Genomic DNA, 18,340 nt, shown 5'->3' with positions numbered 1-18,340 from the left:
CCCTGTCGAGATGGTGAGCTGCGACTTCATATGCTTGACGAGACGCTTCAGGAGTCATGCGCCAGATAGGGCACGCAGTTCAAAGCACACGGCCTATGATGACATCGACACAGATACCAACCCACCACTCGCTGTGACTTTAGTGAAGAATGCTCAACGTTCGATCGTCCCCACCTACAACAGGCGAGTTGTCGACACGACAACAAATAGACGGCTCGAGACTGAGCGCGTCGCAGTCGCGGATGCATCAAGGATGCACATTGACAGCGATGAACGTGCAGCGAGTTGGATTGCTATCGCGATCTGCTTGATTCATGACGAGGACACACGATGGATGACGAAATATACATTACAAAACGTTTAGAAGGTCTCAAGCGTAACTCAAACGAGCTTTTTCACCGTCAGCGAGATGGCTCTCGTGCTTGGCGAGGGCGGCTTCGTCAACGACAGCTTCGGCGCCGCGCTTGGACGAAGCCATACCAAACTGCATTTCCCTCATCACGTACAGGAACGCGAGCAAGTTGATGAGCGAGACGATCCCGACACCGTAAAACATGTACTCCAAGTGGCCGTCGTCGTTCAAGTCGTCGGGGATGTACTTTTGGAAAACCAGCGTGAAAATGGATGTGACATTCGACCCCATGGAAATCATGTACAAGTTGATGGCTTGGCAGGTACTCTTCAGGTAGGTCGGGACTTCGGTGTAGAAGACATCGTAGGCCGTCACGTTGATGAGGCATTCGCACAACGCGACAAACACGTACATGGGAATGCACCAGCCCCAAGCGATGTCGTTCATGGGGAGATCGGAGCTGTCGTCGCGAATGACGTCGAGCGTGTTGTTTCCGTTGCCAACAGGGATCATGATCACACCAGCGTTGCGACGGATGGTTTCAAACATACCGGCAAAGAACATGGTAAACGTGGACAAGATCAAACCGGCGGCGACCCGGCCAAAGGGCGACGCGTCCTTGCCGGTGATTTTCTTGTAGGCAGGGTACACGACGATTTCCAGGAACGGAATGAGCAACACAATCGCGATCGGGTCAAACACACCGAGCACGGCACCAGGCAACTGGGTGGCGTCGCGGGCGTTGCCGAAACGCAAGTCGGTTTGTTGGGCAATCGTTTGAAAGTTGGCATCGACTTGATCGTACACGCATTGCCACATAACGTTGAACGCGGCGAAAGGAAGCACGCGGACCACGAGCTTGATTTCATCGATCGAGACATCGTCTTGGGTCCCGCCTTCCGATTGCTTGGCATTGCTCAAATTGTCAAACTTACGACCGAACCAAACCCAGAGAAACACGCCGACGAGCGCGACACCACCGGCGAGATAACTCATGGCCAGGCGTTCGGAACTCTTGTCCTTCAAGAACACTGCGATCAAGTTGATCACGAATGAACTCACAAACGCGACAAACCCAAGCAAACTGAAGCGGGCGGCCGAACTGCGCGACGAGCTCGCGATCAGCACCTTGACGAGCTTGGACATGGCGTTCGATTCTGGCGCGATCTTGATGTAGCGAGAGTTGCCGAGGAAGAAGAAAAAGAGGGCGACCGCAAACACGCACGCGCAAATGGTGAACGTCGCGAAGTACCCATAGCTCTTGGGAATAAATTCGCCCGACCCCTTGACGCACAACGTGGCCAAGTACCCGTAGGCAAACCCGGCACCAACGTTGATGCACCAGTAAAAGTAGCTGAAGTACGTGATCTTTTGGGCGCATTCGCGTTCGTCGGCGGGGTCGAATTGATCGGCGCCGAGTGTGATCACGTTGGACTTGATGGCACCCGTGCCGATCCCAATGAACACAAACAAACCGATGATGAAGATCGTTTCCGCGGTCTTGGTGGAGCCGCCGGCCGCCAACGTGCTCGGGTGAGAGGCGATCGCAAGCAAGACATCGCCGACCATGTACACTGTCCCAAACACCGCAATTGTCTTGAACCGGCCCCAGCGCTCGTCGGCCATGTACGCACCGAGCAGTGGAGACATGTAAACAAGGGATGTCCACGTGCTCTTGATCGAGTTGGACGACACGCTGGACCATCCGAGTTTCTTGCCCATAAAGTTCTTGAGCCCTTGGTTGATCCCATAGTAACTGAGTCGTTCGGACAGCTCCATCATCAAGATGAACCCACACACTTGAACAATCACGTTCGTATACTTGACAGGGCGCGACTCCCACACCGATTTGTAGCCGCCGCCGACCCCAACGAGGGGCGTTTCCACTTTTTCAGACATCGTCTTGGTGATTCCGAGCAAAAGCGAAAGTGACCACCCAAGAAAGGTCCGAGGACAGCCTTTCCGCGCCGACGGGAACCAGCTGCGGCGCGGAAAAGTTGAACCCGGCCCAGGAGAAGTTCAAGAATCGGACCAGGTCGCCTGGAATATTTTCTATGGCGACATTTTAATGCACTCGACAACGCAAGACATACAAAACGCAAGTGATTTTTCAGACAGTGGACAAAAAAGAATGCGGGGCTGGTATATCTTTATGGCACATGCATCGAGCGGCAGAGACCATCCTTCCGACGCTCCAAGTTCCAGGGTCGTCTACCAGCTAGATATCCTTTCGCGCGTGGAGACATCACACTCGTGTGATGCAATGCCCTGGTCGGAACGGAAAACAAGACCCGTGGGATCCTCCCGTCTTCGCGGTTGCAGCTCGCACTCCATTGAATTTGTGACGCTTGGACCGTCCACATGAATATCATGCCGGCGGCAGCTGGGATTGTCGTTCTTGGATCTATTGCAGCAAAAAAATTCGGTCCGCCGACCGAATTTTTTTGCTCATACAAACCACGAGTTGTTGCGTTGGAAATAAAATAATGCCCCCCACCATTTGGTCCACACTGCGTGTTTTTTTCTGACATAAACTGGGTCATCCTGACAATCGCTTGGACGACCACGTTTGGGTAACACATCGCATCAACGAAAGAACCTGCCTTGTCACGATGGTCGCTGAACGAGGAGGACCATGGGCTTGAACATCACGTCTCACTGGTTGCTGGAGTTGCTCTCCCTGGTGAACGCAGCTCCGAGTCGGCAAAGAACAGCGGGGAGAGTGGGTACGAAGGTGGTACGATAAAGATGCGCCGCCGTCAGGCGGTACAACGGATTTTTTGGGCGGGGGCAATTTTATCTACCGTTTTGTATTGTCTACGAATGTATGCACTTCGCGTTACCGCGCAGCGAACGGGCGGCGGTGTAATGTCCAGTTCTGGGTCGGACGACGTGGAGCTCTCGCCAGAATTCTACGCGCTGAGTACAGGCACCGCGGGGCGCCTTCCGAAGACCACCCTTGGCCCTTTCGTGACGTCCGAATCATTCCCAGGCACGAGGGAACGACTGCGCCAAGGGCGCGTCAAGAATCCTCGAAACGTGCGATGCCATATGATGGACCACCCACATGCACCGCAGCCATGCATTCCCGACGAGCGTGCCTACGCTCCTGCCGTCGTGTTTCATGCATGTCCTTCACGGCCTACCTTGTACAAGCGATTCCACGCATAAAACGTAGCGTGATCCCTTGAAAGGGGGTGGTGGAGCGGCCAGTGCGTGGCTGCGCGCTCCTTTTCTCATGTGCGACACGACGGCACTTCCCCTTCAAGGGCCGTCGGGGACGTGGCCGAGCCCCCTGATCACGAGGCAAAGCACCCGTTTCTATTCCCAAGAGTTGGCTCGTCGAGTCGTTGAACGTCAAGGTTTCGCCGACCGCATCGACGTGCCGCCGGAGTCACGTCATGTACGACTTCAGGCGCTGCTTGTGTTCATCAAACCACTCGCCAGCTTCTGCCTCGGTCGCAAAGTGTTCGCGATCGAAAAGGACGGCAATGATCTGTTCGTCGCGGGTATCGTCTCGCCGACCCATTTGCAACGACACACCGTCGCGCCGCGCAAACTTGTCCTTCTTCCGATAGATCGTGGTCAGGTCGAACAGCGATGGGTCTTGCAGCTGGTGTCGTCCTTTGGAATCGTTGGACCCCGAGTCGAATTGAAAGGGCCGCTCGACTGGTCCTTCGACTGGTGCTGATGCGGGACGCACGTTCCCGACGTTCTCGAGAGCTCTTGCCACCATCGCGACGGCGGTGTCTGTTGTTACGGTAGCTGGCACGGTCGACGGCGGCGGGGGCGACACAACGTCAGGTTTAACTGCGGCATTTGTCGTCGCGGCTGATGCGGACAACTCGGCCTTGACCGAATCCAGCAGCGACGACGTGGGTTTGAGTGGAGGTTTTTGACCTGCTGGCGGCTTGCGATGCCTCTCCGCTGATTTCGCCCGTGCCTTCGTGGTGTCTGCTGGTGTCGGAGTCTGTTGTTGCGTTGCTAGCAAAGTGGGTCTTGGGGCGGTGGGCTTTTTGAGCGCTGGTTGGAACGTGAGCTCTTTGTCAGCCTCGTCTTGCTGCCGTTGCTTCTCCGCAGCCGCCTTCTCCGCCTTCTTGCGAAGCCATTCTTGCTGCCGATCCATCATGGACAACTGGGACAGCGACTTTTTCTCCAGCAGTGGCGGCGGCTTTACCGCAGGCTCTTCTTGCTGGTTGACCACGCGCTGTTGCGGGGCGCATTCCACTACAGCGCCGGACGGTTTGGTTTGGTGGGCTCGAAGTTTCCCTCGCAATGGACTGGGAGGGCATTGACTAACGCCTGCAGACGACGACTCATCTCCCTCGACGTCGTGTGGAGGAGCCACGTGGTCGTCTTGGTTGCTTGGAAGGTTTTCGTCTCGACATTGGTCCGATTCAACACGATCCAATGTCGGCGCCACCGCGCCTGTGAATTTTGTGCATACGCCAGGGATTCCATGGAGCTCCGCGACTACTCATGTTGGAGCAGCATGAGACGACGTTGTGATAGCTCGTGTCCCACCGATGTGGTTCCATGCTTTGACGCGAATTTGCGCGTGCTTGTCACCTCGGGCGATCTGCTGGGTGATTGTCTAACCGAAGTCGTGGAAGCGTGATACGTGGGGGACATGCACGCTTGCTACCTCGATCGTGCCATCATCTGGGACGCCGATGCGCAGTGGATTGGCCTTCAGCCACTCCTGCACCACCTTGACGCGAGTTTCCCACCACAGACTGTCGTTTTCGACTTCGCCCGTCTGCTCTTGGATGAAGTCCGCCTGAAAAGTCACACGAGCAGGTTCAACGATTCAAATGACGCTCATGTTGTCTCCAAACCATTTGCTTGACGATGGTGCTTGTGCGGCGATATGTTGTGAACATTGCTGTGACGCGCCAACCTCCAAGGCGCGGCACGGGCGGTTTCGTGAAACGAATGTGCCCCGCTGTAAGGTTTCACTTGAGCACCTTCTATCCATACGACAACGCGACAAGCATCTCGTCGATCCCATGCTTCTTTGAGCGTCGACCGCCACGACCCGGAACTATCCCGAGGGACGAGCGCGCCCGCATGGTCGACATCGAACTTGCTCTTGACATGTTTCATCTATAAATGCCTTATAAATGGCAATTCATTCTCGACGTTTGTTATGTACGCTCAAAATGAATTGCAAAGAATCTGATTTGACAATAAATGAATGTGAACACGGCGACGAAGCATCATCTGGCGTCATGTGGCGCACATATTCTACGCCGGGTCAAGTAAGCCCGCACGGTCTCTCAGTCGACGGAGGAGATCGGGGCATATGGTTGCCTTGATCGTGTGAGTGCTCTCGCCACTGCGACATCGTCCCGCGCTCGCTGTGTTGCGCTCGAGAATGGCCAAGGCGTTCGTCGCTCTCTTCTCGGTGTTGTGGGCAGTGCCTCCCATTGACGCCTTGGGTGAGTACTTTCTCCGTTCGCCTACGAATGCATTTGACCTTGACGGGTAGTCACGATTTGCAAAGCGAGCAGTGCGACGTCGTGGAGTACTGGAATCGAATGCAGCATGGAATTGGATATCGTTCGTCCGACGGTTGTGGACAGATCGACACCCATTGCATGGACCATTCGAAGCACGTATGGAGATCCCATTGTGTTGGTCAAGTCGGCCATCTCCGTGTGCGATACATCTAAATACACATGCACATATGGCTCGGCCGACTTTGTTGCAGCACCATCGTCGGCCATTGCGTTCGAAAATGCCACATTTGCCAAGGGCGCGACCACGGTGACGTTTCCCACGTCGTCTTCCTACGTCGTTGCGCTAAACGTAGTGGCCGGCAGCAACGGACAGCAGTTTTTGGCTACGTTGCCGGTACCTGTCGTGCTGGCATCGTCCTCGCTGCCGTCGATGGCGCCGCCCACTATTCCTGGAACCACCCCGTCGTCAACCATTTCACAAGATGATCGGTCCAAGATTCCGTCCAACGGAAGCGTAATCCTGATCATTGTCGGCGCAATCCTCGCTCTTGTCCTTGGAACAGTGTTTGCCATGCTCTTCGCCAAACTTCGAAAGGCAAGGGCCAACATCTCGTCTCAACAGTCCAGTCTAGGAACGTACCACCCCGACGATGCATCCCATGTCGAGCTTGACGCGACAGCGGCGGCCAAGTTCGTCCCGCCGGAGCCCTACTCGCGTCGAGTATATGTCGCCAACTCGAGCGACAGGGGGTCGTCCGTCGCGGGTGGCCCATCCTCGTCATGTGCTTCGGATGGCATGTCTGCGTTGCAAACCAACTTTCGGTATCCGTCCGCTTCAGGAGCTCGAAACTCGACGAGCGAGACCTGTTACGGTGGGTACGTCCAAGTGACGGATCAAGTCGCGCCGCAACGTGCCCGGCGACCCCTCAACTATCGACGATAACGTGCTCGTGATATTTGCTTAATGGAACGACGGCATGGATTTATCGTCGACCTTGTTGAGAAGGGCCTCGAGTCGCCGCGCCTCGGTGACGTTGCCCGACTTGTAGTGTAGCTGCATTTGCGTCCGCAGCTTTTCTTGGTACCGCATGTTCTCGATCTTTTCCTTGCTCATCGTTTGCATGATCAAGCTAAAGTCCTTGTTCTCTTCCTCGACCCGCTGACGCAAGCGCTCCCGGCGCATCGCTTCTTCGTCGTCGTGGGCGTTTGTCGCGCCGCCCTTTCGCTTCCCTTCCTTCTTCCGGTGCTGCCGCATCTCGTATTTCTCGACGTCGTAGTATTTTTCATGGGGCAGCGTTGCCGTGTTGTAGTCTTCCATGTATTCCTTAAACAGCTCCATGGCCTCCCATTTGGGCCCGTTGAAGTCGCTGATCTACCGCCAAGGCGTCAAGGACGTCCGTCCTTTGATCGACATGCAGGCAACCATTGTTTACCTTCTTCACCTCGCGAAGCCACACGTTGAACGAGACCGCTTTGGCGTGGAAATCCGACTCGCGCAGGATGCCGTACTTGCCATAGTCGCTCTGGTCGATTGCTTTTGAGTGTTTCTTGGCCTTCTTGTCCCTTTTGGACTTTTTATCCTTATGCTTCTTGCGCTTCTTGTGCTTGCGGTCGTCCGAGTCACTGCCACTGCTGCTGCTGCTGTCGCTGTCGGATGAATCGCGATGGCGGGATCTGGTACTGGTCTTCTTCTTCGAAGACTTCTTCTCGGACCTTCTTCGTCGGTCCGAATCCGAGTCCTCCGACCCAGAGCTGTCGTCGCGTCGACTTCGCTTGGAAGGCATATGCTCGTGTGCTCTCGATCCACCCAACTCAGCTAAAATGAGCAACTACGATTGCAACAATTGCGTTACAACCGGCACTCACGATGAAATTCCTGCGTTTCCACGCGTCGCGAGAATGCACAGCGCTTGGCTAGCGCATGCCTCGAAGGCTCAAGAGTGTGGGGACCTCGATGGGCCATGGCGATGGCGTTCGTGGGGTTCGATTCTCGCAAGGACTAACTGCGACGAAGAATTAGATTAATATGACGAGCTATTTTGGTCAGATATTTGCCGCGCATAATTCTACCAAGCAACACAAATGGTTGATGCCAAGCAAGTGTTCCGAGAGCTCAAGCTCCATGGACTGACCCTTCATTCGGACGCGTTGAAGCGGCTCTTGTCTGAGTTGACGAACCAGCCAACTCTTGTCCTCGAAGATGTCGTGTTTGCCATCAAGAACAGCATCGATCGAAGCAAACGTACGTTGCATGGGAACACGCGGACGCATTGACGAGTCCTTCGACAGTGAAAACAAGCGTCGTGACCCAAGATGCGCTTGAAAGCGCGCTGGACACGCTCTTGAACGTATCTTCGGACAACGACTATCAATGCATCCAAGTCTTCAATGCATTTGAGCAACCAAAGCTCGTTTATCACCCGTCGACGAAATCGTATGAGGTCTCGGCAGATCCGTCACGGAAGCTTCATGCAAGCTCCACCCACCGCTTGTCCCTATATCGAGAAAGGTACCTCGACGCGTATTCCTTCAACTCGCCAAAAGCATCCACATCTGTGGACAGGTTTGCCGCGTTGGAGCGTCGAGTCCTGCGGCACAAGTCGTTTGCGAAGCCAGTTGCATCGACCACGCGGCAGTACAACTTTCAAGACGTAAGCGCATCTCGTTCGATGCAAGTGTCGGCCTGAACTTGGCATAGATCAGTAGGATTGAATCCCTGTTGGGAGTCACAGGCACGAAGCGCGTGCTTGGGATGCTGGGTCAAGACGAACGGAAGCGAGTGTACCTGGAAGACATGACGTCTCGCATCTACCTCGATGTTTCCGAAGCGGTACTGACTTTGCATCAGCATGTTCGTTGGTCGTGGTGACGGAGGGTGCATTGCGGTCTGTAGAAGTTTACAAACGGGATTTTTACCAGCAGCTGCATCGTCCTCGTCGAGGGCCAAGTACTCGACGATGTGTTCCATGTCGAGGTTTACGTCATGCTTTGCATGCATCCAAACCAGCCATTTTGTATTCATAGACAATCGGGTCGCCCCCCCCAGAGCTCCGCGAACAGTCGCTCCATGTCCTCTCGGGCGTTGATGCACTCGGAGTCGAAGTCTCCACGCAGGTCTGGCGCATCGAGTTTTGCATGTCGGACACTCATTCAATCGATATCGAAGCAACTGGCCCAAATCAAACAACTTGAAAGCGAACAGGAATTGGATTGCTTTGTCGTCCTCTCGGACGTCCATCTCGATGAACCGGACGTGCTGAAGCGACTTGATGCGTTGTTCAGCGGGTACGAACCGTTCACGCCGACGCTGTTCATCTTTATGGGCAACTTCACGTCCACCCGCGTGGGGTATGGCTACGGTAAGCCCATTTGGCCATAGCGAGTTTGGCGACACATGGAGTAGGCGCCGAGTCCACAACCATTCGGACCCTCAAGCAGCTCTTTGATGATCTCGCGACGCTCATCCTCAAGTACCCAGCGCTTGTGGAGAAATCGCAGTTCCTGTTTGTACCTGGCCCCAATGACCCTGGGGCGCCCGACGTCGTTCCTCGCCATGCGGTGTGTCGCATGGGTCGAATCGTTTCCTTCGGTTGGGGACTTATCGTGGCGCTAGTTGCCCACCGTGTGCACCGAAGACTTTATCCGACGAATTCCGTCTGCAATCATGTCCAGCAACCCTTGCCGGTTCGACGAACTTCATTAACGTAGCTCATTGCCGCCGAGTGTAGAGTTCGTTACTACACCAAGGATTTTGTCATCTATCGCGACGACTTGCAGCACAAGATGAGCAAGGCGAGTTTGTTTCCTCTTTCGACGGACACTGGTAGCAACGACGTGTCTCGACACGTACGAGCCATTCCCACTCGATGATATGGTCGAACAGGATCAATTTGTGTAGCTCGTGAAAACTCTCGTTGACCAAGGCCACTTGTGTCCACTGCCCATTCCGGCGCGTCCGATCCACTGGGCGTACGACTCATCCCTGCAACTGTTTCCCTTGCCCGCAGTGGTAAAAATTACGTGCAATATCGTGAGTCGGATGTGCGCCCGCCAATTGACTCTGTGTGAATAGCTCATCTTGGCGGACAAGTGCGACCAATTTCAAGTCAACTATGCAGGGGTGTCGGTATTCCACCCAGGTCCATTCCACGTCGACTACTCGTTCGTTTTGTACCGTCCATCGACCAACACGGCGGAGATTAGCCGAGTCGATCTGGATTAGCTTCGTCGTAAGCGCTAATGCATACGACACAGCAATGGATTGCAATGTTAGAGTTCGCCCAAATGTAAGCCCAACAGAACTGCATGAAAAATGCGCTGGATTTATCTCGGACGAAACATTTTGTCTTGTGCTCGTAAATGTCGATGCAGATCCTATTCGAAGTTAATATCCCCTTTCGGCATTGGCATGACACACCGTTTTATTGGTTTCGTTGTCGGTAAAGTAGCGCTCGAGCTTGGAGCACCACCACTGGAGACTTGGCTGAGTGGTTGAGCCAGGAGGGATGTTCAAAAAGGTAGAAAACAAGTCGCTCCATAACTGGCACTGCCAATACCGCTTCCATGGACGCTTAGGCATCCACTTGCCAGTCTTGCTGATGTACTTGACTTCCATATAATCGCCGAAGAGCAGTAAGTGTATTGATGCGCACAGGCCAAAAGTGTCGATTTGATAAGTCCATGTTTCCTTTGTCAACATCTCAATGCACTGAAACCCCGACGCATGGCAATCACCACAGAACGCAAAGTCTTTCGGGTAATAATCGAGGTCAATGGCCCGGCCAAAGTCAATCAAACACACGGCGCCGGTACTGAACGTCTCGCGAGTGTCCCAATAGGATTGCCCGTCGACCAAGATCCAATTGTCAGGTTTGATGTCGCCGTGAAGAAATCTAGCCTTGTGAACGATGTCGACGGTGGCAAACATCTGATACGCGTAGTAGACGGCAATTTGTTCAGGAATCCGTCGACCGTGCTGGGCAATACCTGTCATTGCACGATGCATATTTTGGAAACACGTACCTGTGCATACTTGTTGACGAGACCATGAAGCGTGCCTCTGTCACCGCGCTGCTGGATCAATAACGTAGCATTCTAAGCAGAAAAAGTGAACAAGGAATTCACGCGTATTCAGAGGGTACTTGGAACACATGCAGAGTGTACATGCGGATGATAGTCTCGAAGCTTGGGTGTTGCTCGTCCTTGCTCAGTCTTGAAATAATTTCGTTGACACAATAGAACTCCCATGGCAAATACCCGACCCTCGTTTCATGCTTCGTGTACCGTCAGCACCTAGGAAATTGTAATTGTCGAATAGCACATACCTTTACCGCAACTTCCGTCATTTTATCCCCTGACGAACTTTCTTCAACGAGCTGTGACGCATATACGGATGCGTACGACCCTGAGCCCAAGAGCCGAGTAAATTTGCAATGAGTACGTATGCACAGCGGAATGGTGACTTGGGACTTCAGCCTCAATTCCCCTCTGACCACTTCAACTGGAAGGGGAGCGTCGAATGCACAAGTGTGGACGACTACACGATCCGCCATACTGCACAAACTCAGAGCCACGTGTTCCGACTGGACCATTTTGTAGCGGTGTACAGGGTTGTATGGGTCTAGCGTTTCTCGCGCTCTCGGTTGAGTGTACATTGTAGTCGTTGATGTCAAAGTGGTCATGCTATACCGCGAATGCGATTGTGTCAGTTAAGTCCGAACATGAGATCAGTAAATGCAGATGAAGCAAACTGCATTAATGACCGATTTAAACGAATGTCATCGGTGAAACGCAAAACGCCGACACCACTCTACCTTTGACAGTAGCTGAATCCAAGGACATCCTTGTTCTTCAATCGACTAGACGTGGCACCAGATATCTGGCCTTGAGTCGATACCTCGGTGCTTTTGGGAGAAGTGCAATTTTCTTCATTGTTTGGTTTGAATCGGGAAGGACTCTTGACCAGCAAATTCTCCTTCGCGTCGTTGTCTTCCGCCACGCAAAAAGAACTGAATTGCAGTTTTCGGATAATTGGCTCTTCTGTCCTTGGGATGCGAACGGACTGATTCGCTGGCTGTTTAATGGGACTGCGAAACATGTCGTTGATGTCGTTCAGTGCCAGCTTTGTGGTAATCGTAATATCTTGGAGAGCTGCTTGTTGGAGCGGGTCACTACTTCCTGAAGGGACGTTGGACGACATATAGTCGGCAGCATTCACAAGGAAAGCGCTTGGAGCAGGTTTGTTTTTCGACTCGTATCTCTTTGCACGGAGCTCTTCAAAGCAATACTCCGCACCGTCAACATCTCGCAGCATGCCTTCGTTGAATCGAAATATGTCTTTCGGTTTGGCGTGTTCACGTTGACTGGTCTTGACTTCAGAAGTGGGGTGAGGACGTTTTCTCGCAGTTTGCAGTTGATTGTCGTCGATGGTGAGTGGAGCGCGGGAAACAGTACCAGGGTGCAAGCTGCCGACTCTGTCGCCACTGGTAGATCCTTTCAACGCACTGCTCCTTAATGTGCCTTCGTCATTACTTGTGATTTTTGGTGTATTGGGCTCAGTATAAATAGAGAAAGTGACATCAGGGGACTTGGTGTGCATTGTGTTGGTCAGATTTTCAAGCGGGGTTGGGGTTGTCGAGGTGCCGCGAGTTGGTCGTAGAATGGTCTTGCCATGCGTCGAAGAAGTGCGAGTTTTTTTACGCTGGCTTCCTTCGTAGTTGTCCTCCGAACTCTTCGTCCATGCTTTGATTACTCGGCAATTGAATTCGTCGTACTTTTTCTTCAGCGTTTCTCGCGGTTCTGCGTTTCTACAAACGGCTATTGAATCGGCGAGAATGGCCTGGCAACAACTCGTACTTTTGAAAGCCGCGATTGAAAATTGTCTCTGCGTCCTTGATCTTGCCACTTTTCTCGCACAAAAATGCCCACGCAATGTAGAACAATGACAGCTTGTCTCCAATCTTGTGTTTGTGTAGGAACATGAATACCTCGAGCGGTTTCTCGACTTTGTCAGCCTAGGTAAGGGTTAATTCACAACGAGTGCTTCTGACAACTTACGTAAGCAACCCAAAGTTTCATGTATCGGACATCATTTCTGTACTTTTTGTTGCCCTTGAATTCGTGCGTGATTTGCTCCAACACAGCCAAGATCTTCTTCACATCGGAAGGAAAATACTCTTGAACCCACTTGTAATACTCCAACCAGCTCATAAGAGGGTCTTCGCCGCAGTACGTAGCAATGTTGTGCAGCAGCTCTCTATGCAATCAGTTTGACTGCATTTGTATCGCATTGTATTGCATTGTACTCACCTCTCCTGGCTGATCAATTTCGAATGGTGGTTGGACGAGTCGACTTCCGCAAGCACTACATTCAGCTTGTCTACATTCCGTCCGCAGTGAACAGGGGCAACGTTCTCCTTGGACCGTTCCCACGCAAACGCTTCGCACTCCTCCAAGGCTTGCATCGCGTTGTGCTTCGAGTTCGAAACTCACTGGATTCAAATTTCAAATCCTTGTGTATCCGGACGAAGGCACTTTATCCGGACGTCCTGATAAAAAAGGTCGTGCACCTCAACATGGACGAACATGAGCTGGACTACGTGGACTGCGGTGTGAATGGCGCGGGAAATCCTCATGGCAATACCAACGTCAGTCGCTTCTTCCGTCAATCGAACTGCGTGCGGCACAGCACTGGCGCAAGCGAGACCAACAGCACCGGCTGCAGCGAGAGTATACCGGAACTGGGTCTCCAGAGCGAAGCAGAAACGGCTAGTGCTTCAGCGCACCAAGCAGACCGTGGTGATCGCTCGGATAGCGATAATTCGCATCAAAGTGGCAAGACTGATGCACCCATCGTGGCCAACATTGTCGAGTTTTCAGGACTTTGTGTGGAGGGCAACACAACAAACTTGAAATTCCCAGGCTCTGCCGTTGATCCAGTACATTCGACCAATACAGTGCACAACGTCAATATGCCGCCAAGCTCAAGCATGAATGTTGAGGCGCAAAGCTTCGATTCGCGGATGGACAAGAGAAAGCGAATACTAGATCATCCCATGGTGTTGAGTGTCACCTCGAATGGCCGTGAGGTGACGTGCAAGTGTGGCCGTATTGTGCGGCTGAATCCGCCATGGTACATTCTAAAGTACGAGCAGCATACAACCAGCCGAAACTGCGTCAAGCCGATGGGCGCTCTTGGACCGACCCTGGCCACCCCTTCCCATTCTGCGCTTGAAATTCAAGATATTCTAAACATCGAAGAAACGCTGGCCGAAGGCGAGACAATCAAATCGCCGATGGACATGAAGCTAACGTGCATCCGTGAGCTCAAGGCCCACCCAAATTTCAGCTGCATCTCCAGTGGCGGTCAATGGGTGCGTGGGTTGTGTGGATGTATCGTCCAGTTGAAAAAGCCATGGCATGTGGATTCCTTCAAAGACCATCTCCAAGCCGGCGTTTGTCGTGGAAGGAAGAAGCGTCCTCGAAAAGTGAAGACCCCATCGCTCACCCCGTCCAACACAGAGCTCGCTAGCGCTGACTTGTCTCCATGTCCCGGTCTTCGTGGCAATGACGTGATCGACTACGTGACGTCGGCTGTGCAATTGACGGGGGGGAGTCGGCCCAAGTTTAAGATCGCGAGAGAATTGTTTCCACATCTTTTCCAGTCGTCGGCCAAGTGCGATATGAGTACTGCGCTGTGTCCTTTCGAGAAGAAGCTCGTGCACGACACCGTACAGAAAGAAGCGTTGTGGTGGATTGATAAGGAAGCGGCGACGGTTCGGAGCTTTCAGTGTGCTGGCGTCGCACGCATGAAACATCACGTGAGGCAGCCCTGTCAGTATTGTACCAACCTCAGAGCGATTCCGTCCTTCCGGACGGCCATTTCATTGAGGGGGGTCAAATCCACCCGGAATCCCAAATTCATCCCTCGAACGGTCCAGCTCTCGTCCGCAAGCCTCAAGCTGCCATTGGCAGACACAACCATGGCCGATTCGTACGCGCGCGAGTTGCGGCAGCTCTTAGCATGCTACAACAAGGACGAAGTGAATCCGCACTACTACTGGCTGTCTGTGGCCGAGATGGGCATGGCACATGCGTTCCAAGACTCCCCAGTGGTCATTGGGTTGCTACAGTGGATTGTCACCCTCAAGGAAAAGGAGCGCCGCGGGGTTGGGAAGCAAAACATGCCATACGCGCCAGCCCTTGACGACTTTATTTCGTCACTCGGAGAGATTTCAGCCGAAGCGAGCGAGTTGTTCCAGCAGCACTTTTGCAGGCGATCGAAGCGGCATTCGTCCAAGAAGGTGGCTCAATCCCATCCAAACTCGTTGCTGGCGTTGCTCGTAGCGTCGACTGACCCGCCAGAGCAGACAGATCTGCTTTTGGAAGTTCCACCATCCCAAACTCTCGGCGTAGATAGCCCATCTCTTGACAACGCCGATGGTGCAGTGCCGACGTCAGCTGCAGATCTCATCACCCAGCGCGAATTGGAGTGGAAACACTACGCCAGACAGCATCCAAATGAAAAAATCCCATGTCCAGGTCTGTTGGTGGCGTCCTACGTTGAGAACTCCCTACAAATGACTGGCGGAAGCCGCCCTCGCCACGTAATTGCCCGAGAACTCTTTCCGGCACACTTCGTCGAGGGAAAAGTTACAATATCGCACTCGCTCAGTGTCGACCAGCAGCAGTTGCTCATGGACGCCGTCCACCGCGAAGCCATTTGGAGAATCGACAAGGCCGGCGAGTGTGTGCGAAGTATGAAGTGCATGGGGATGTGTGTTCGGCACGCGGAGGCGTGTGCTGCCTGCATGGCGCTCCACCGCAACGCAAGCTTTCGATCGGCCGTGAGCAGAGCGCGCAGACAGACACGCAACTTGGACAACATTCGATTTATCCCGAATCAATTCATGACGACCGACCCCGTCATGCACAAAATTTCCAAGAACGCAACGCTGCGGTGGTTTGCGCTCAACGCGAATGGTAACGTGATGGCGAACTCAAGCGCGTGCTTTTGGCTCAAAGTTGCCCGGTTTGGCATCACCGGCGCCTTTCGCAACTATCCTGTCCTAGAAGGCGTGTACGAAAGCCTCATGCATTTGAAGGAAAAACAGCGGCGTGGGGCGGGGAAGCAAAACATGTATTATCCCCCCGCGTTGGATGCATTTATGAAGCAACTCCTGGCGATCTCGCCCAAGGCGCTCGAGTTGTTTTCGGATAAAGTAGTGTGCGGCCATTCCGTGCGCGCTCATGTTCAAGCGCAAAAACGAAAGCACGTGGCAGCGTCGACAGCTACGGATGACTCGCTGGTGTTTTTGCCGCACGACATCCCGATGCCGATGCCGGCTATTCTCATGTACCAAGACGACGATGACGAGCATCGTCTTCTCAGCGTCAACAACGAAGGGTACCACCACCATGCGACCACATTTGGCCAAGATTTGTTGGCAGGAGATTCAGAATTGGGTGCGACCGTGATGAATTTATAGCACGAGCATATGTGCGTCAGACATGGGCAGCTTGTCGTGGTCGGATCCAAACCCACCTTTGACGATGACGCTCGTTCCAGAGTACTGCACAGCATGTCCGCGGCGGGGACATGGGCAGTCTCCAGGAGCGTCAATGCGCCGCCAGAGCATTCTTTTGGCCGTGAAAAGGTACGCTGTCCCGTCCAACGAGCCACATTCCTTCAATTCTCCGCCAAACACTAGCAGCAGCTTCGACCCGATGGACGTCGCCGAGTGTCCTCGGCGGAGCGCGGGCAATTCGCCTTGGAGTCGCGCGTGGGACCAAGCGCAGGAATTTTCCTCAATGTTGATGGCAACCTGATGGGCGTCGTACAGGCCGGTGGTATCTCCAATCTACGTGAAGTAGTCGTCGTGGTGAAGATGCGACCGGCACGAGGGAAAGCTGTTTTACGTGCCTGCTTGCCGCCAAACACAACGTATGAACATGACGATAGCCTAATGGCTGTTTTATAGTTGCCTTCTTGATCGATGTAGTACCGAAACACTGAATGAAAGGACCGACCGCGGGGACAGAACGTCTTGCAAGATGGGGTGGACCATCGCAGGGAGCAAAAGCCTGGGTCACATTGTGTTGGCAGGAAACGAGACTCGATGAGTTTACCGTCGTCGTCGATGTGAAGCAAGTGGATTTCGAATGCCGGAATGGGGGAAGCTCCGTGGCTGCCACCAGAGATTGCAACGGCCTGTCGTGTAATGAGAGTGGCGACGTGGCCGCTGCGGGGGAAGGGGGCTTGACCAGAGATCTCGGGCATCATCCACGTCACTCCGAAGGGAATGTCCGTCATCGAGTCACCTTGAACGTCGGTCGGGAAGTCGCAGGCGTCGTTTTCGATGCACATCGCGACATCATTAAACGGCTGAAATGGGTATCTCTCTGCATGTCCACCAAAGATCAGCAATCGCCGTATTCGGGTGAGAGACTGGTCGACAAGTTTCGTCGGGAGCCACGTTGCCGAGTGGTGTCGCCGCGGTGTGGGCTCAGTACCGGCCACGTTTAGCCTTGTCCAGCCCTTGATATTGATCGTGAACGGTATGTCGTGGCCGCCAGCCCCATCGCTGTCGTTACGACTTAATTGAATAGATGAGATCGGAAGCGTCCATACTTCAAAGCGGTAATGCCCACCACACCTTGCAAACGCCTCTGGTTGGAGAACGCAGTTTCGATATGAGGGAATTGGAGTGCTACCGTGTGAGTAGTTGGGCCGTGGTATCGATTGTGTACTCATATCGATCAATGCTTTGCGATGTCAGCGCGTTGGACATCTCTATGGGGCATCGCGCCCATCTGAATTGATTCAGACACGCGAATGTTCGATAAAGTGCCACCCAGGTCTACCATAGTGCACACATGTCAGACTACACATAGTGCATTAACAGAGTGTACATGTGGAACTGGGGCTTGGAATCGATGCGCCACCAGTAGCGCAGGCAGGTGTTCAAGGACGCAAGAGAGCTTGCACTTTCCTTCCAACGACCGCAGAACCAGTGTGTGGAATTTGTGGTTGACGAACATGAGCATTGCTACATCGTCCATGGTCAGCGAATCGATGACTTGGGCTAAAGGTGCATCGCCCAGACGCCGCAGAGACATTGCCAAAGGAAGCGGAGATATTGAGCCGGCATCCAGCACCGAGGACACCTCTGGTGGTCTATTTTTGTAAACGAAGTTGAACATTGACCCAGCTTGGTGATATAAGTGAGCTGCCAAGGCGCCACGTGCATGACGACTGCAGTCCTTTGCTGCCATGAAAAAATGCTGTAGCCCCGCTACGATTTACCCTGATGGTTGATACAAATTGAGACACAGAGCTCCTCCCTCGACCATTGGTTTCATCTGGAGGGTTCATCATGTTGCCCGAGCTTCGACCTTTCTCATCAAACCCCTTCAAGTGGCCAACTCTGCTGCATCGTCGCGGAAGCATCGCCCTGTGGCCCCGACTTGGTCTGTGTGTTGTGCAAAAATCGCCCTTTCTCTTAGTAGAGTTTAATTACTAATTTAA

The 18,340-nt window shown here is 53.4% G+C and overlaps 7 protein-coding genes across 13 annotated transcripts; 2 read left to right on the top strand and 5 right to left on the bottom strand.

The window, feature by feature from the left end:
* Positions 1–331: 331 nt before the first annotated feature.
* H310_11144 (hypothetical protein) lies at positions 332–2,386 on the bottom strand. The gene has a single exon (XM_008877716.1). It carries the CDS (start codon positions 2,249–2,251, stop codon positions 371–373), a length of 1,881 nt encoding a protein of 626 aa, XP_008875938.1. The 5' UTR covers positions 2,252–2,386; the 3' UTR covers positions 332–370.
* Positions 2,387–3,136: 750 nt separating this feature from the next.
* H310_11143 lies at positions 3,137–5,449 on the bottom strand. 2 transcript variants are annotated; one of them, XM_008877715.1, is made up of 5 exons: positions 5,191–5,449; positions 4,998–5,132; positions 4,877–4,946; positions 3,499–4,825; positions 3,137–3,453 (listed from the first exon to the last, which is right to left on the bottom strand). In XM_008877715.1, exons 1-4 carry the CDS (start codon positions 5,233–5,235, stop codon positions 3,747–3,749), a joined length of 1,329 nt encoding a protein of 442 aa, XP_008875937.1. In that variant the 5' UTR covers positions 5,236–5,449; the 3' UTR covers positions 3,137–3,453; positions 3,499–3,746. The 2 variants fall into 2 exon arrangements, with proteins under 2 accessions (XP_008875937.1, XP_008875936.1); XM_008877714.1 differs by having other exon boundaries at positions 3,137–4,825.
* A 122-nt stretch (positions 5,450–5,571) lies between these two features.
* Positions 5,572–6,792, top strand: H310_11142 (hypothetical protein). The gene is made up of 2 exons (XM_008877713.1): positions 5,572–5,793; positions 5,844–6,792. Exons 1-2 carry the CDS (start codon positions 5,730–5,732, stop codon positions 6,755–6,757), a joined length of 978 nt encoding a protein of 325 aa, XP_008875935.1. The 5' UTR covers positions 5,572–5,729; the 3' UTR covers positions 6,758–6,792.
* Positions 6,509–7,626, bottom strand: H310_11141 (hypothetical protein). Its single transcript, XM_008877712.1, has 2 exons — positions 7,248–7,626; positions 6,509–7,186 (listed from the first exon to the last, which is right to left on the bottom strand). The coding sequence occupies exons 1-2, from the start codon at positions 7,596–7,598 to the stop codon at positions 6,776–6,778; spliced, it is 762 nt and encodes a 253-aa protein (XP_008875934.1). The 5' UTR covers positions 7,599–7,626; the 3' UTR covers positions 6,509–6,775.
* Positions 7,627–7,887: 261 nt separating this feature from the next.
* H310_11140 (hypothetical protein) lies at positions 7,888–10,081 on the top strand. 4 transcript variants are annotated; one of them, XM_008877708.1, is made up of 12 exons: positions 7,888–8,056; positions 8,104–8,323; positions 8,378–8,465; positions 8,513–8,644; positions 8,708–8,788; positions 8,839–8,928; positions 8,981–9,173; positions 9,218–9,372; positions 9,428–9,498; positions 9,543–9,660; positions 9,713–9,823; positions 9,887–10,081. In XM_008877708.1, the coding sequence occupies exons 1-12, from the start codon at positions 7,897–7,899 to the stop codon at positions 10,034–10,036; spliced, it is 1,569 nt and encodes a 522-aa protein (XP_008875930.1). In that variant the 5' UTR covers positions 7,888–7,896; the 3' UTR covers positions 10,037–10,081. The 4 variants fall into 4 exon arrangements, with proteins under 4 accessions (XP_008875930.1, XP_008875933.1, XP_008875932.1 ...); XM_008877711.1 differs by having other exon boundaries at positions 9,543–9,823; XM_008877710.1 differs by having other exon boundaries at positions 9,218–9,498.
* Positions 10,082–10,198: 117 nt separating this feature from the next.
* H310_11139 (BUB protein kinase) lies at positions 10,199–13,277 on the bottom strand (the record flags this gene model as incomplete). The annotated part of the gene is made up of 8 exons (XM_008877707.1): positions 10,199–10,789; positions 10,837–10,908; positions 10,956–11,087; positions 11,139–11,218; positions 12,514–12,620; positions 12,670–12,827; positions 12,871–13,069; positions 13,123–13,277. 8 exons carry the CDS (start codon positions 13,275–13,277, stop codon positions 10,199–10,201), a joined length of 1,494 nt encoding a protein of 497 aa, XP_008875929.1.
* A 1,206-nt stretch (positions 13,278–14,483) lies between these two features.
* On the bottom strand, positions 14,484–18,300 carry H310_11138 (hypothetical protein). Of its 3 annotated transcripts, XM_008877705.1 has the most exons (6): positions 17,725–18,300; positions 17,527–17,672; positions 16,942–17,468; positions 16,818–16,896; positions 16,736–16,775; positions 14,484–16,673 (listed from the first exon to the last, which is right to left on the bottom strand). In XM_008877705.1, the coding sequence occupies exons 1-6, from the start codon at positions 18,085–18,087 to the stop codon at positions 16,296–16,298; spliced, it is 1,533 nt and encodes a 510-aa protein (XP_008875927.1). In that variant the 5' UTR covers positions 18,088–18,300; the 3' UTR covers positions 14,484–16,295. The 3 variants fall into 3 exon arrangements, with proteins under 3 accessions (XP_008875927.1, XP_008875926.1, XP_008875928.1); XM_008877704.1 differs by having other exon boundaries at positions 16,736–16,896; XM_008877706.1 differs by having other exon boundaries at positions 14,484–16,896.
* Positions 18,301–18,340: the final 40 nt, after the last annotated feature.

This window comes from Aphanomyces invadans (genome assembly GCF_000520115.1).
Source record: "Aphanomyces invadans strain NJM9701 unplaced genomic scaffold supercont1.30, whole genome shotgun sequence".
Taxonomy (NCBI): domain Eukaryota; phylum Oomycota; class Saprolegniomycetes; order Saprolegniales; family Verrucalvaceae; genus Aphanomyces; species Aphanomyces invadans.
The sequence above is the reverse complement of the archived record's forward strand: the minus strand, read 5'-3'. Positions and strand labels throughout refer to the sequence as shown.

Coding starts and splice junctions, on each gene's coding strand:
- H310_11144 (XM_008877716.1), bottom strand. CDS start 2,251: ATGTCTGAAAAAGTGGAAACGCCCCTCGTTGGGGTCGGCGGCGGCTAC.
- H310_11143 (XM_008877714.1), bottom strand. CDS start 5,235: ATGTTCACAACATATCGCCGCACAAGCACCATCGTCAAGCAAATG. Junction 5,133..5,190: donor GCACCATCGTCAAGCAAATG/GTTTGGAGACAA, acceptor GTGACTTTTCAG/GCGGACTTCATCCAAGAGCA. Junction 4,947..4,997: donor CAGATGATGGCACGATCGAG/GTAGCAAGCGTG, acceptor GACTTCGGTTAG/ACAATCACCCAGCAGATCGC.
- H310_11142 (XM_008877713.1), top strand. CDS start 5,730: ATGGCCAAGGCGTTCGTCGCTCTCTTCTCGGTGTTGTGGGCAGTGCCT. Junction 5,794..5,843: donor GCCTCCCATTGACGCCTTGG/GTGAGTACTTTC, acceptor CTTGACGGGTAG/TCACGATTTGCAAAGCGAGC.
- H310_11141 (XM_008877712.1), bottom strand. CDS start 7,598: ATGCCTTCCAAGCGAAGTCGACGCGACGACAGCTCTGGGTCGGAGGAC. Junction 7,187..7,247: donor GGCTTCGCGAGGTGAAGAAG/GTAAACAATGGT, acceptor CCTTGGCGGTAG/ATCAGCGACTTCAACGGGCC.
- H310_11140 (XM_008877708.1), top strand. CDS start 7,897: ATGGTTGATGCCAAGCAAGTGTTCCGAGAGCTCAAGCTCCATGGACTG. Junction 8,789..8,838: donor ACGATGTGTTCCATGTCGAG/GTTTACGTCATG, acceptor TTGTATTCATAG/ACAATCGGGTCGCCCCCCCC. Junction 9,824..9,886: donor TGTTTCCCTTGCCCGCAGTG/GTAAAAATTACG, acceptor CTGTGTGAATAG/CTCATCTTGGCGGACAAGTG.
- H310_11138 (XM_008877704.1), bottom strand. CDS start 18,087: ATGGCAGCAAAGGACTGCAGTCGTCATGCACGTGGCGCCTTGGCAGCT. Junction 17,469..17,526: donor ACGGCCCAACTACTCACACG/GTAGCACTCCAA, acceptor GGCGTTTGCAAG/GTGTGGTGGGCATTACCGCT. Junction 16,674..16,735: donor TTGTGTTTGGCGGCAAGCAG/GCACGTAAAACA, acceptor TACTTCACGTAG/ATTGGAGATACCACCGGCCT.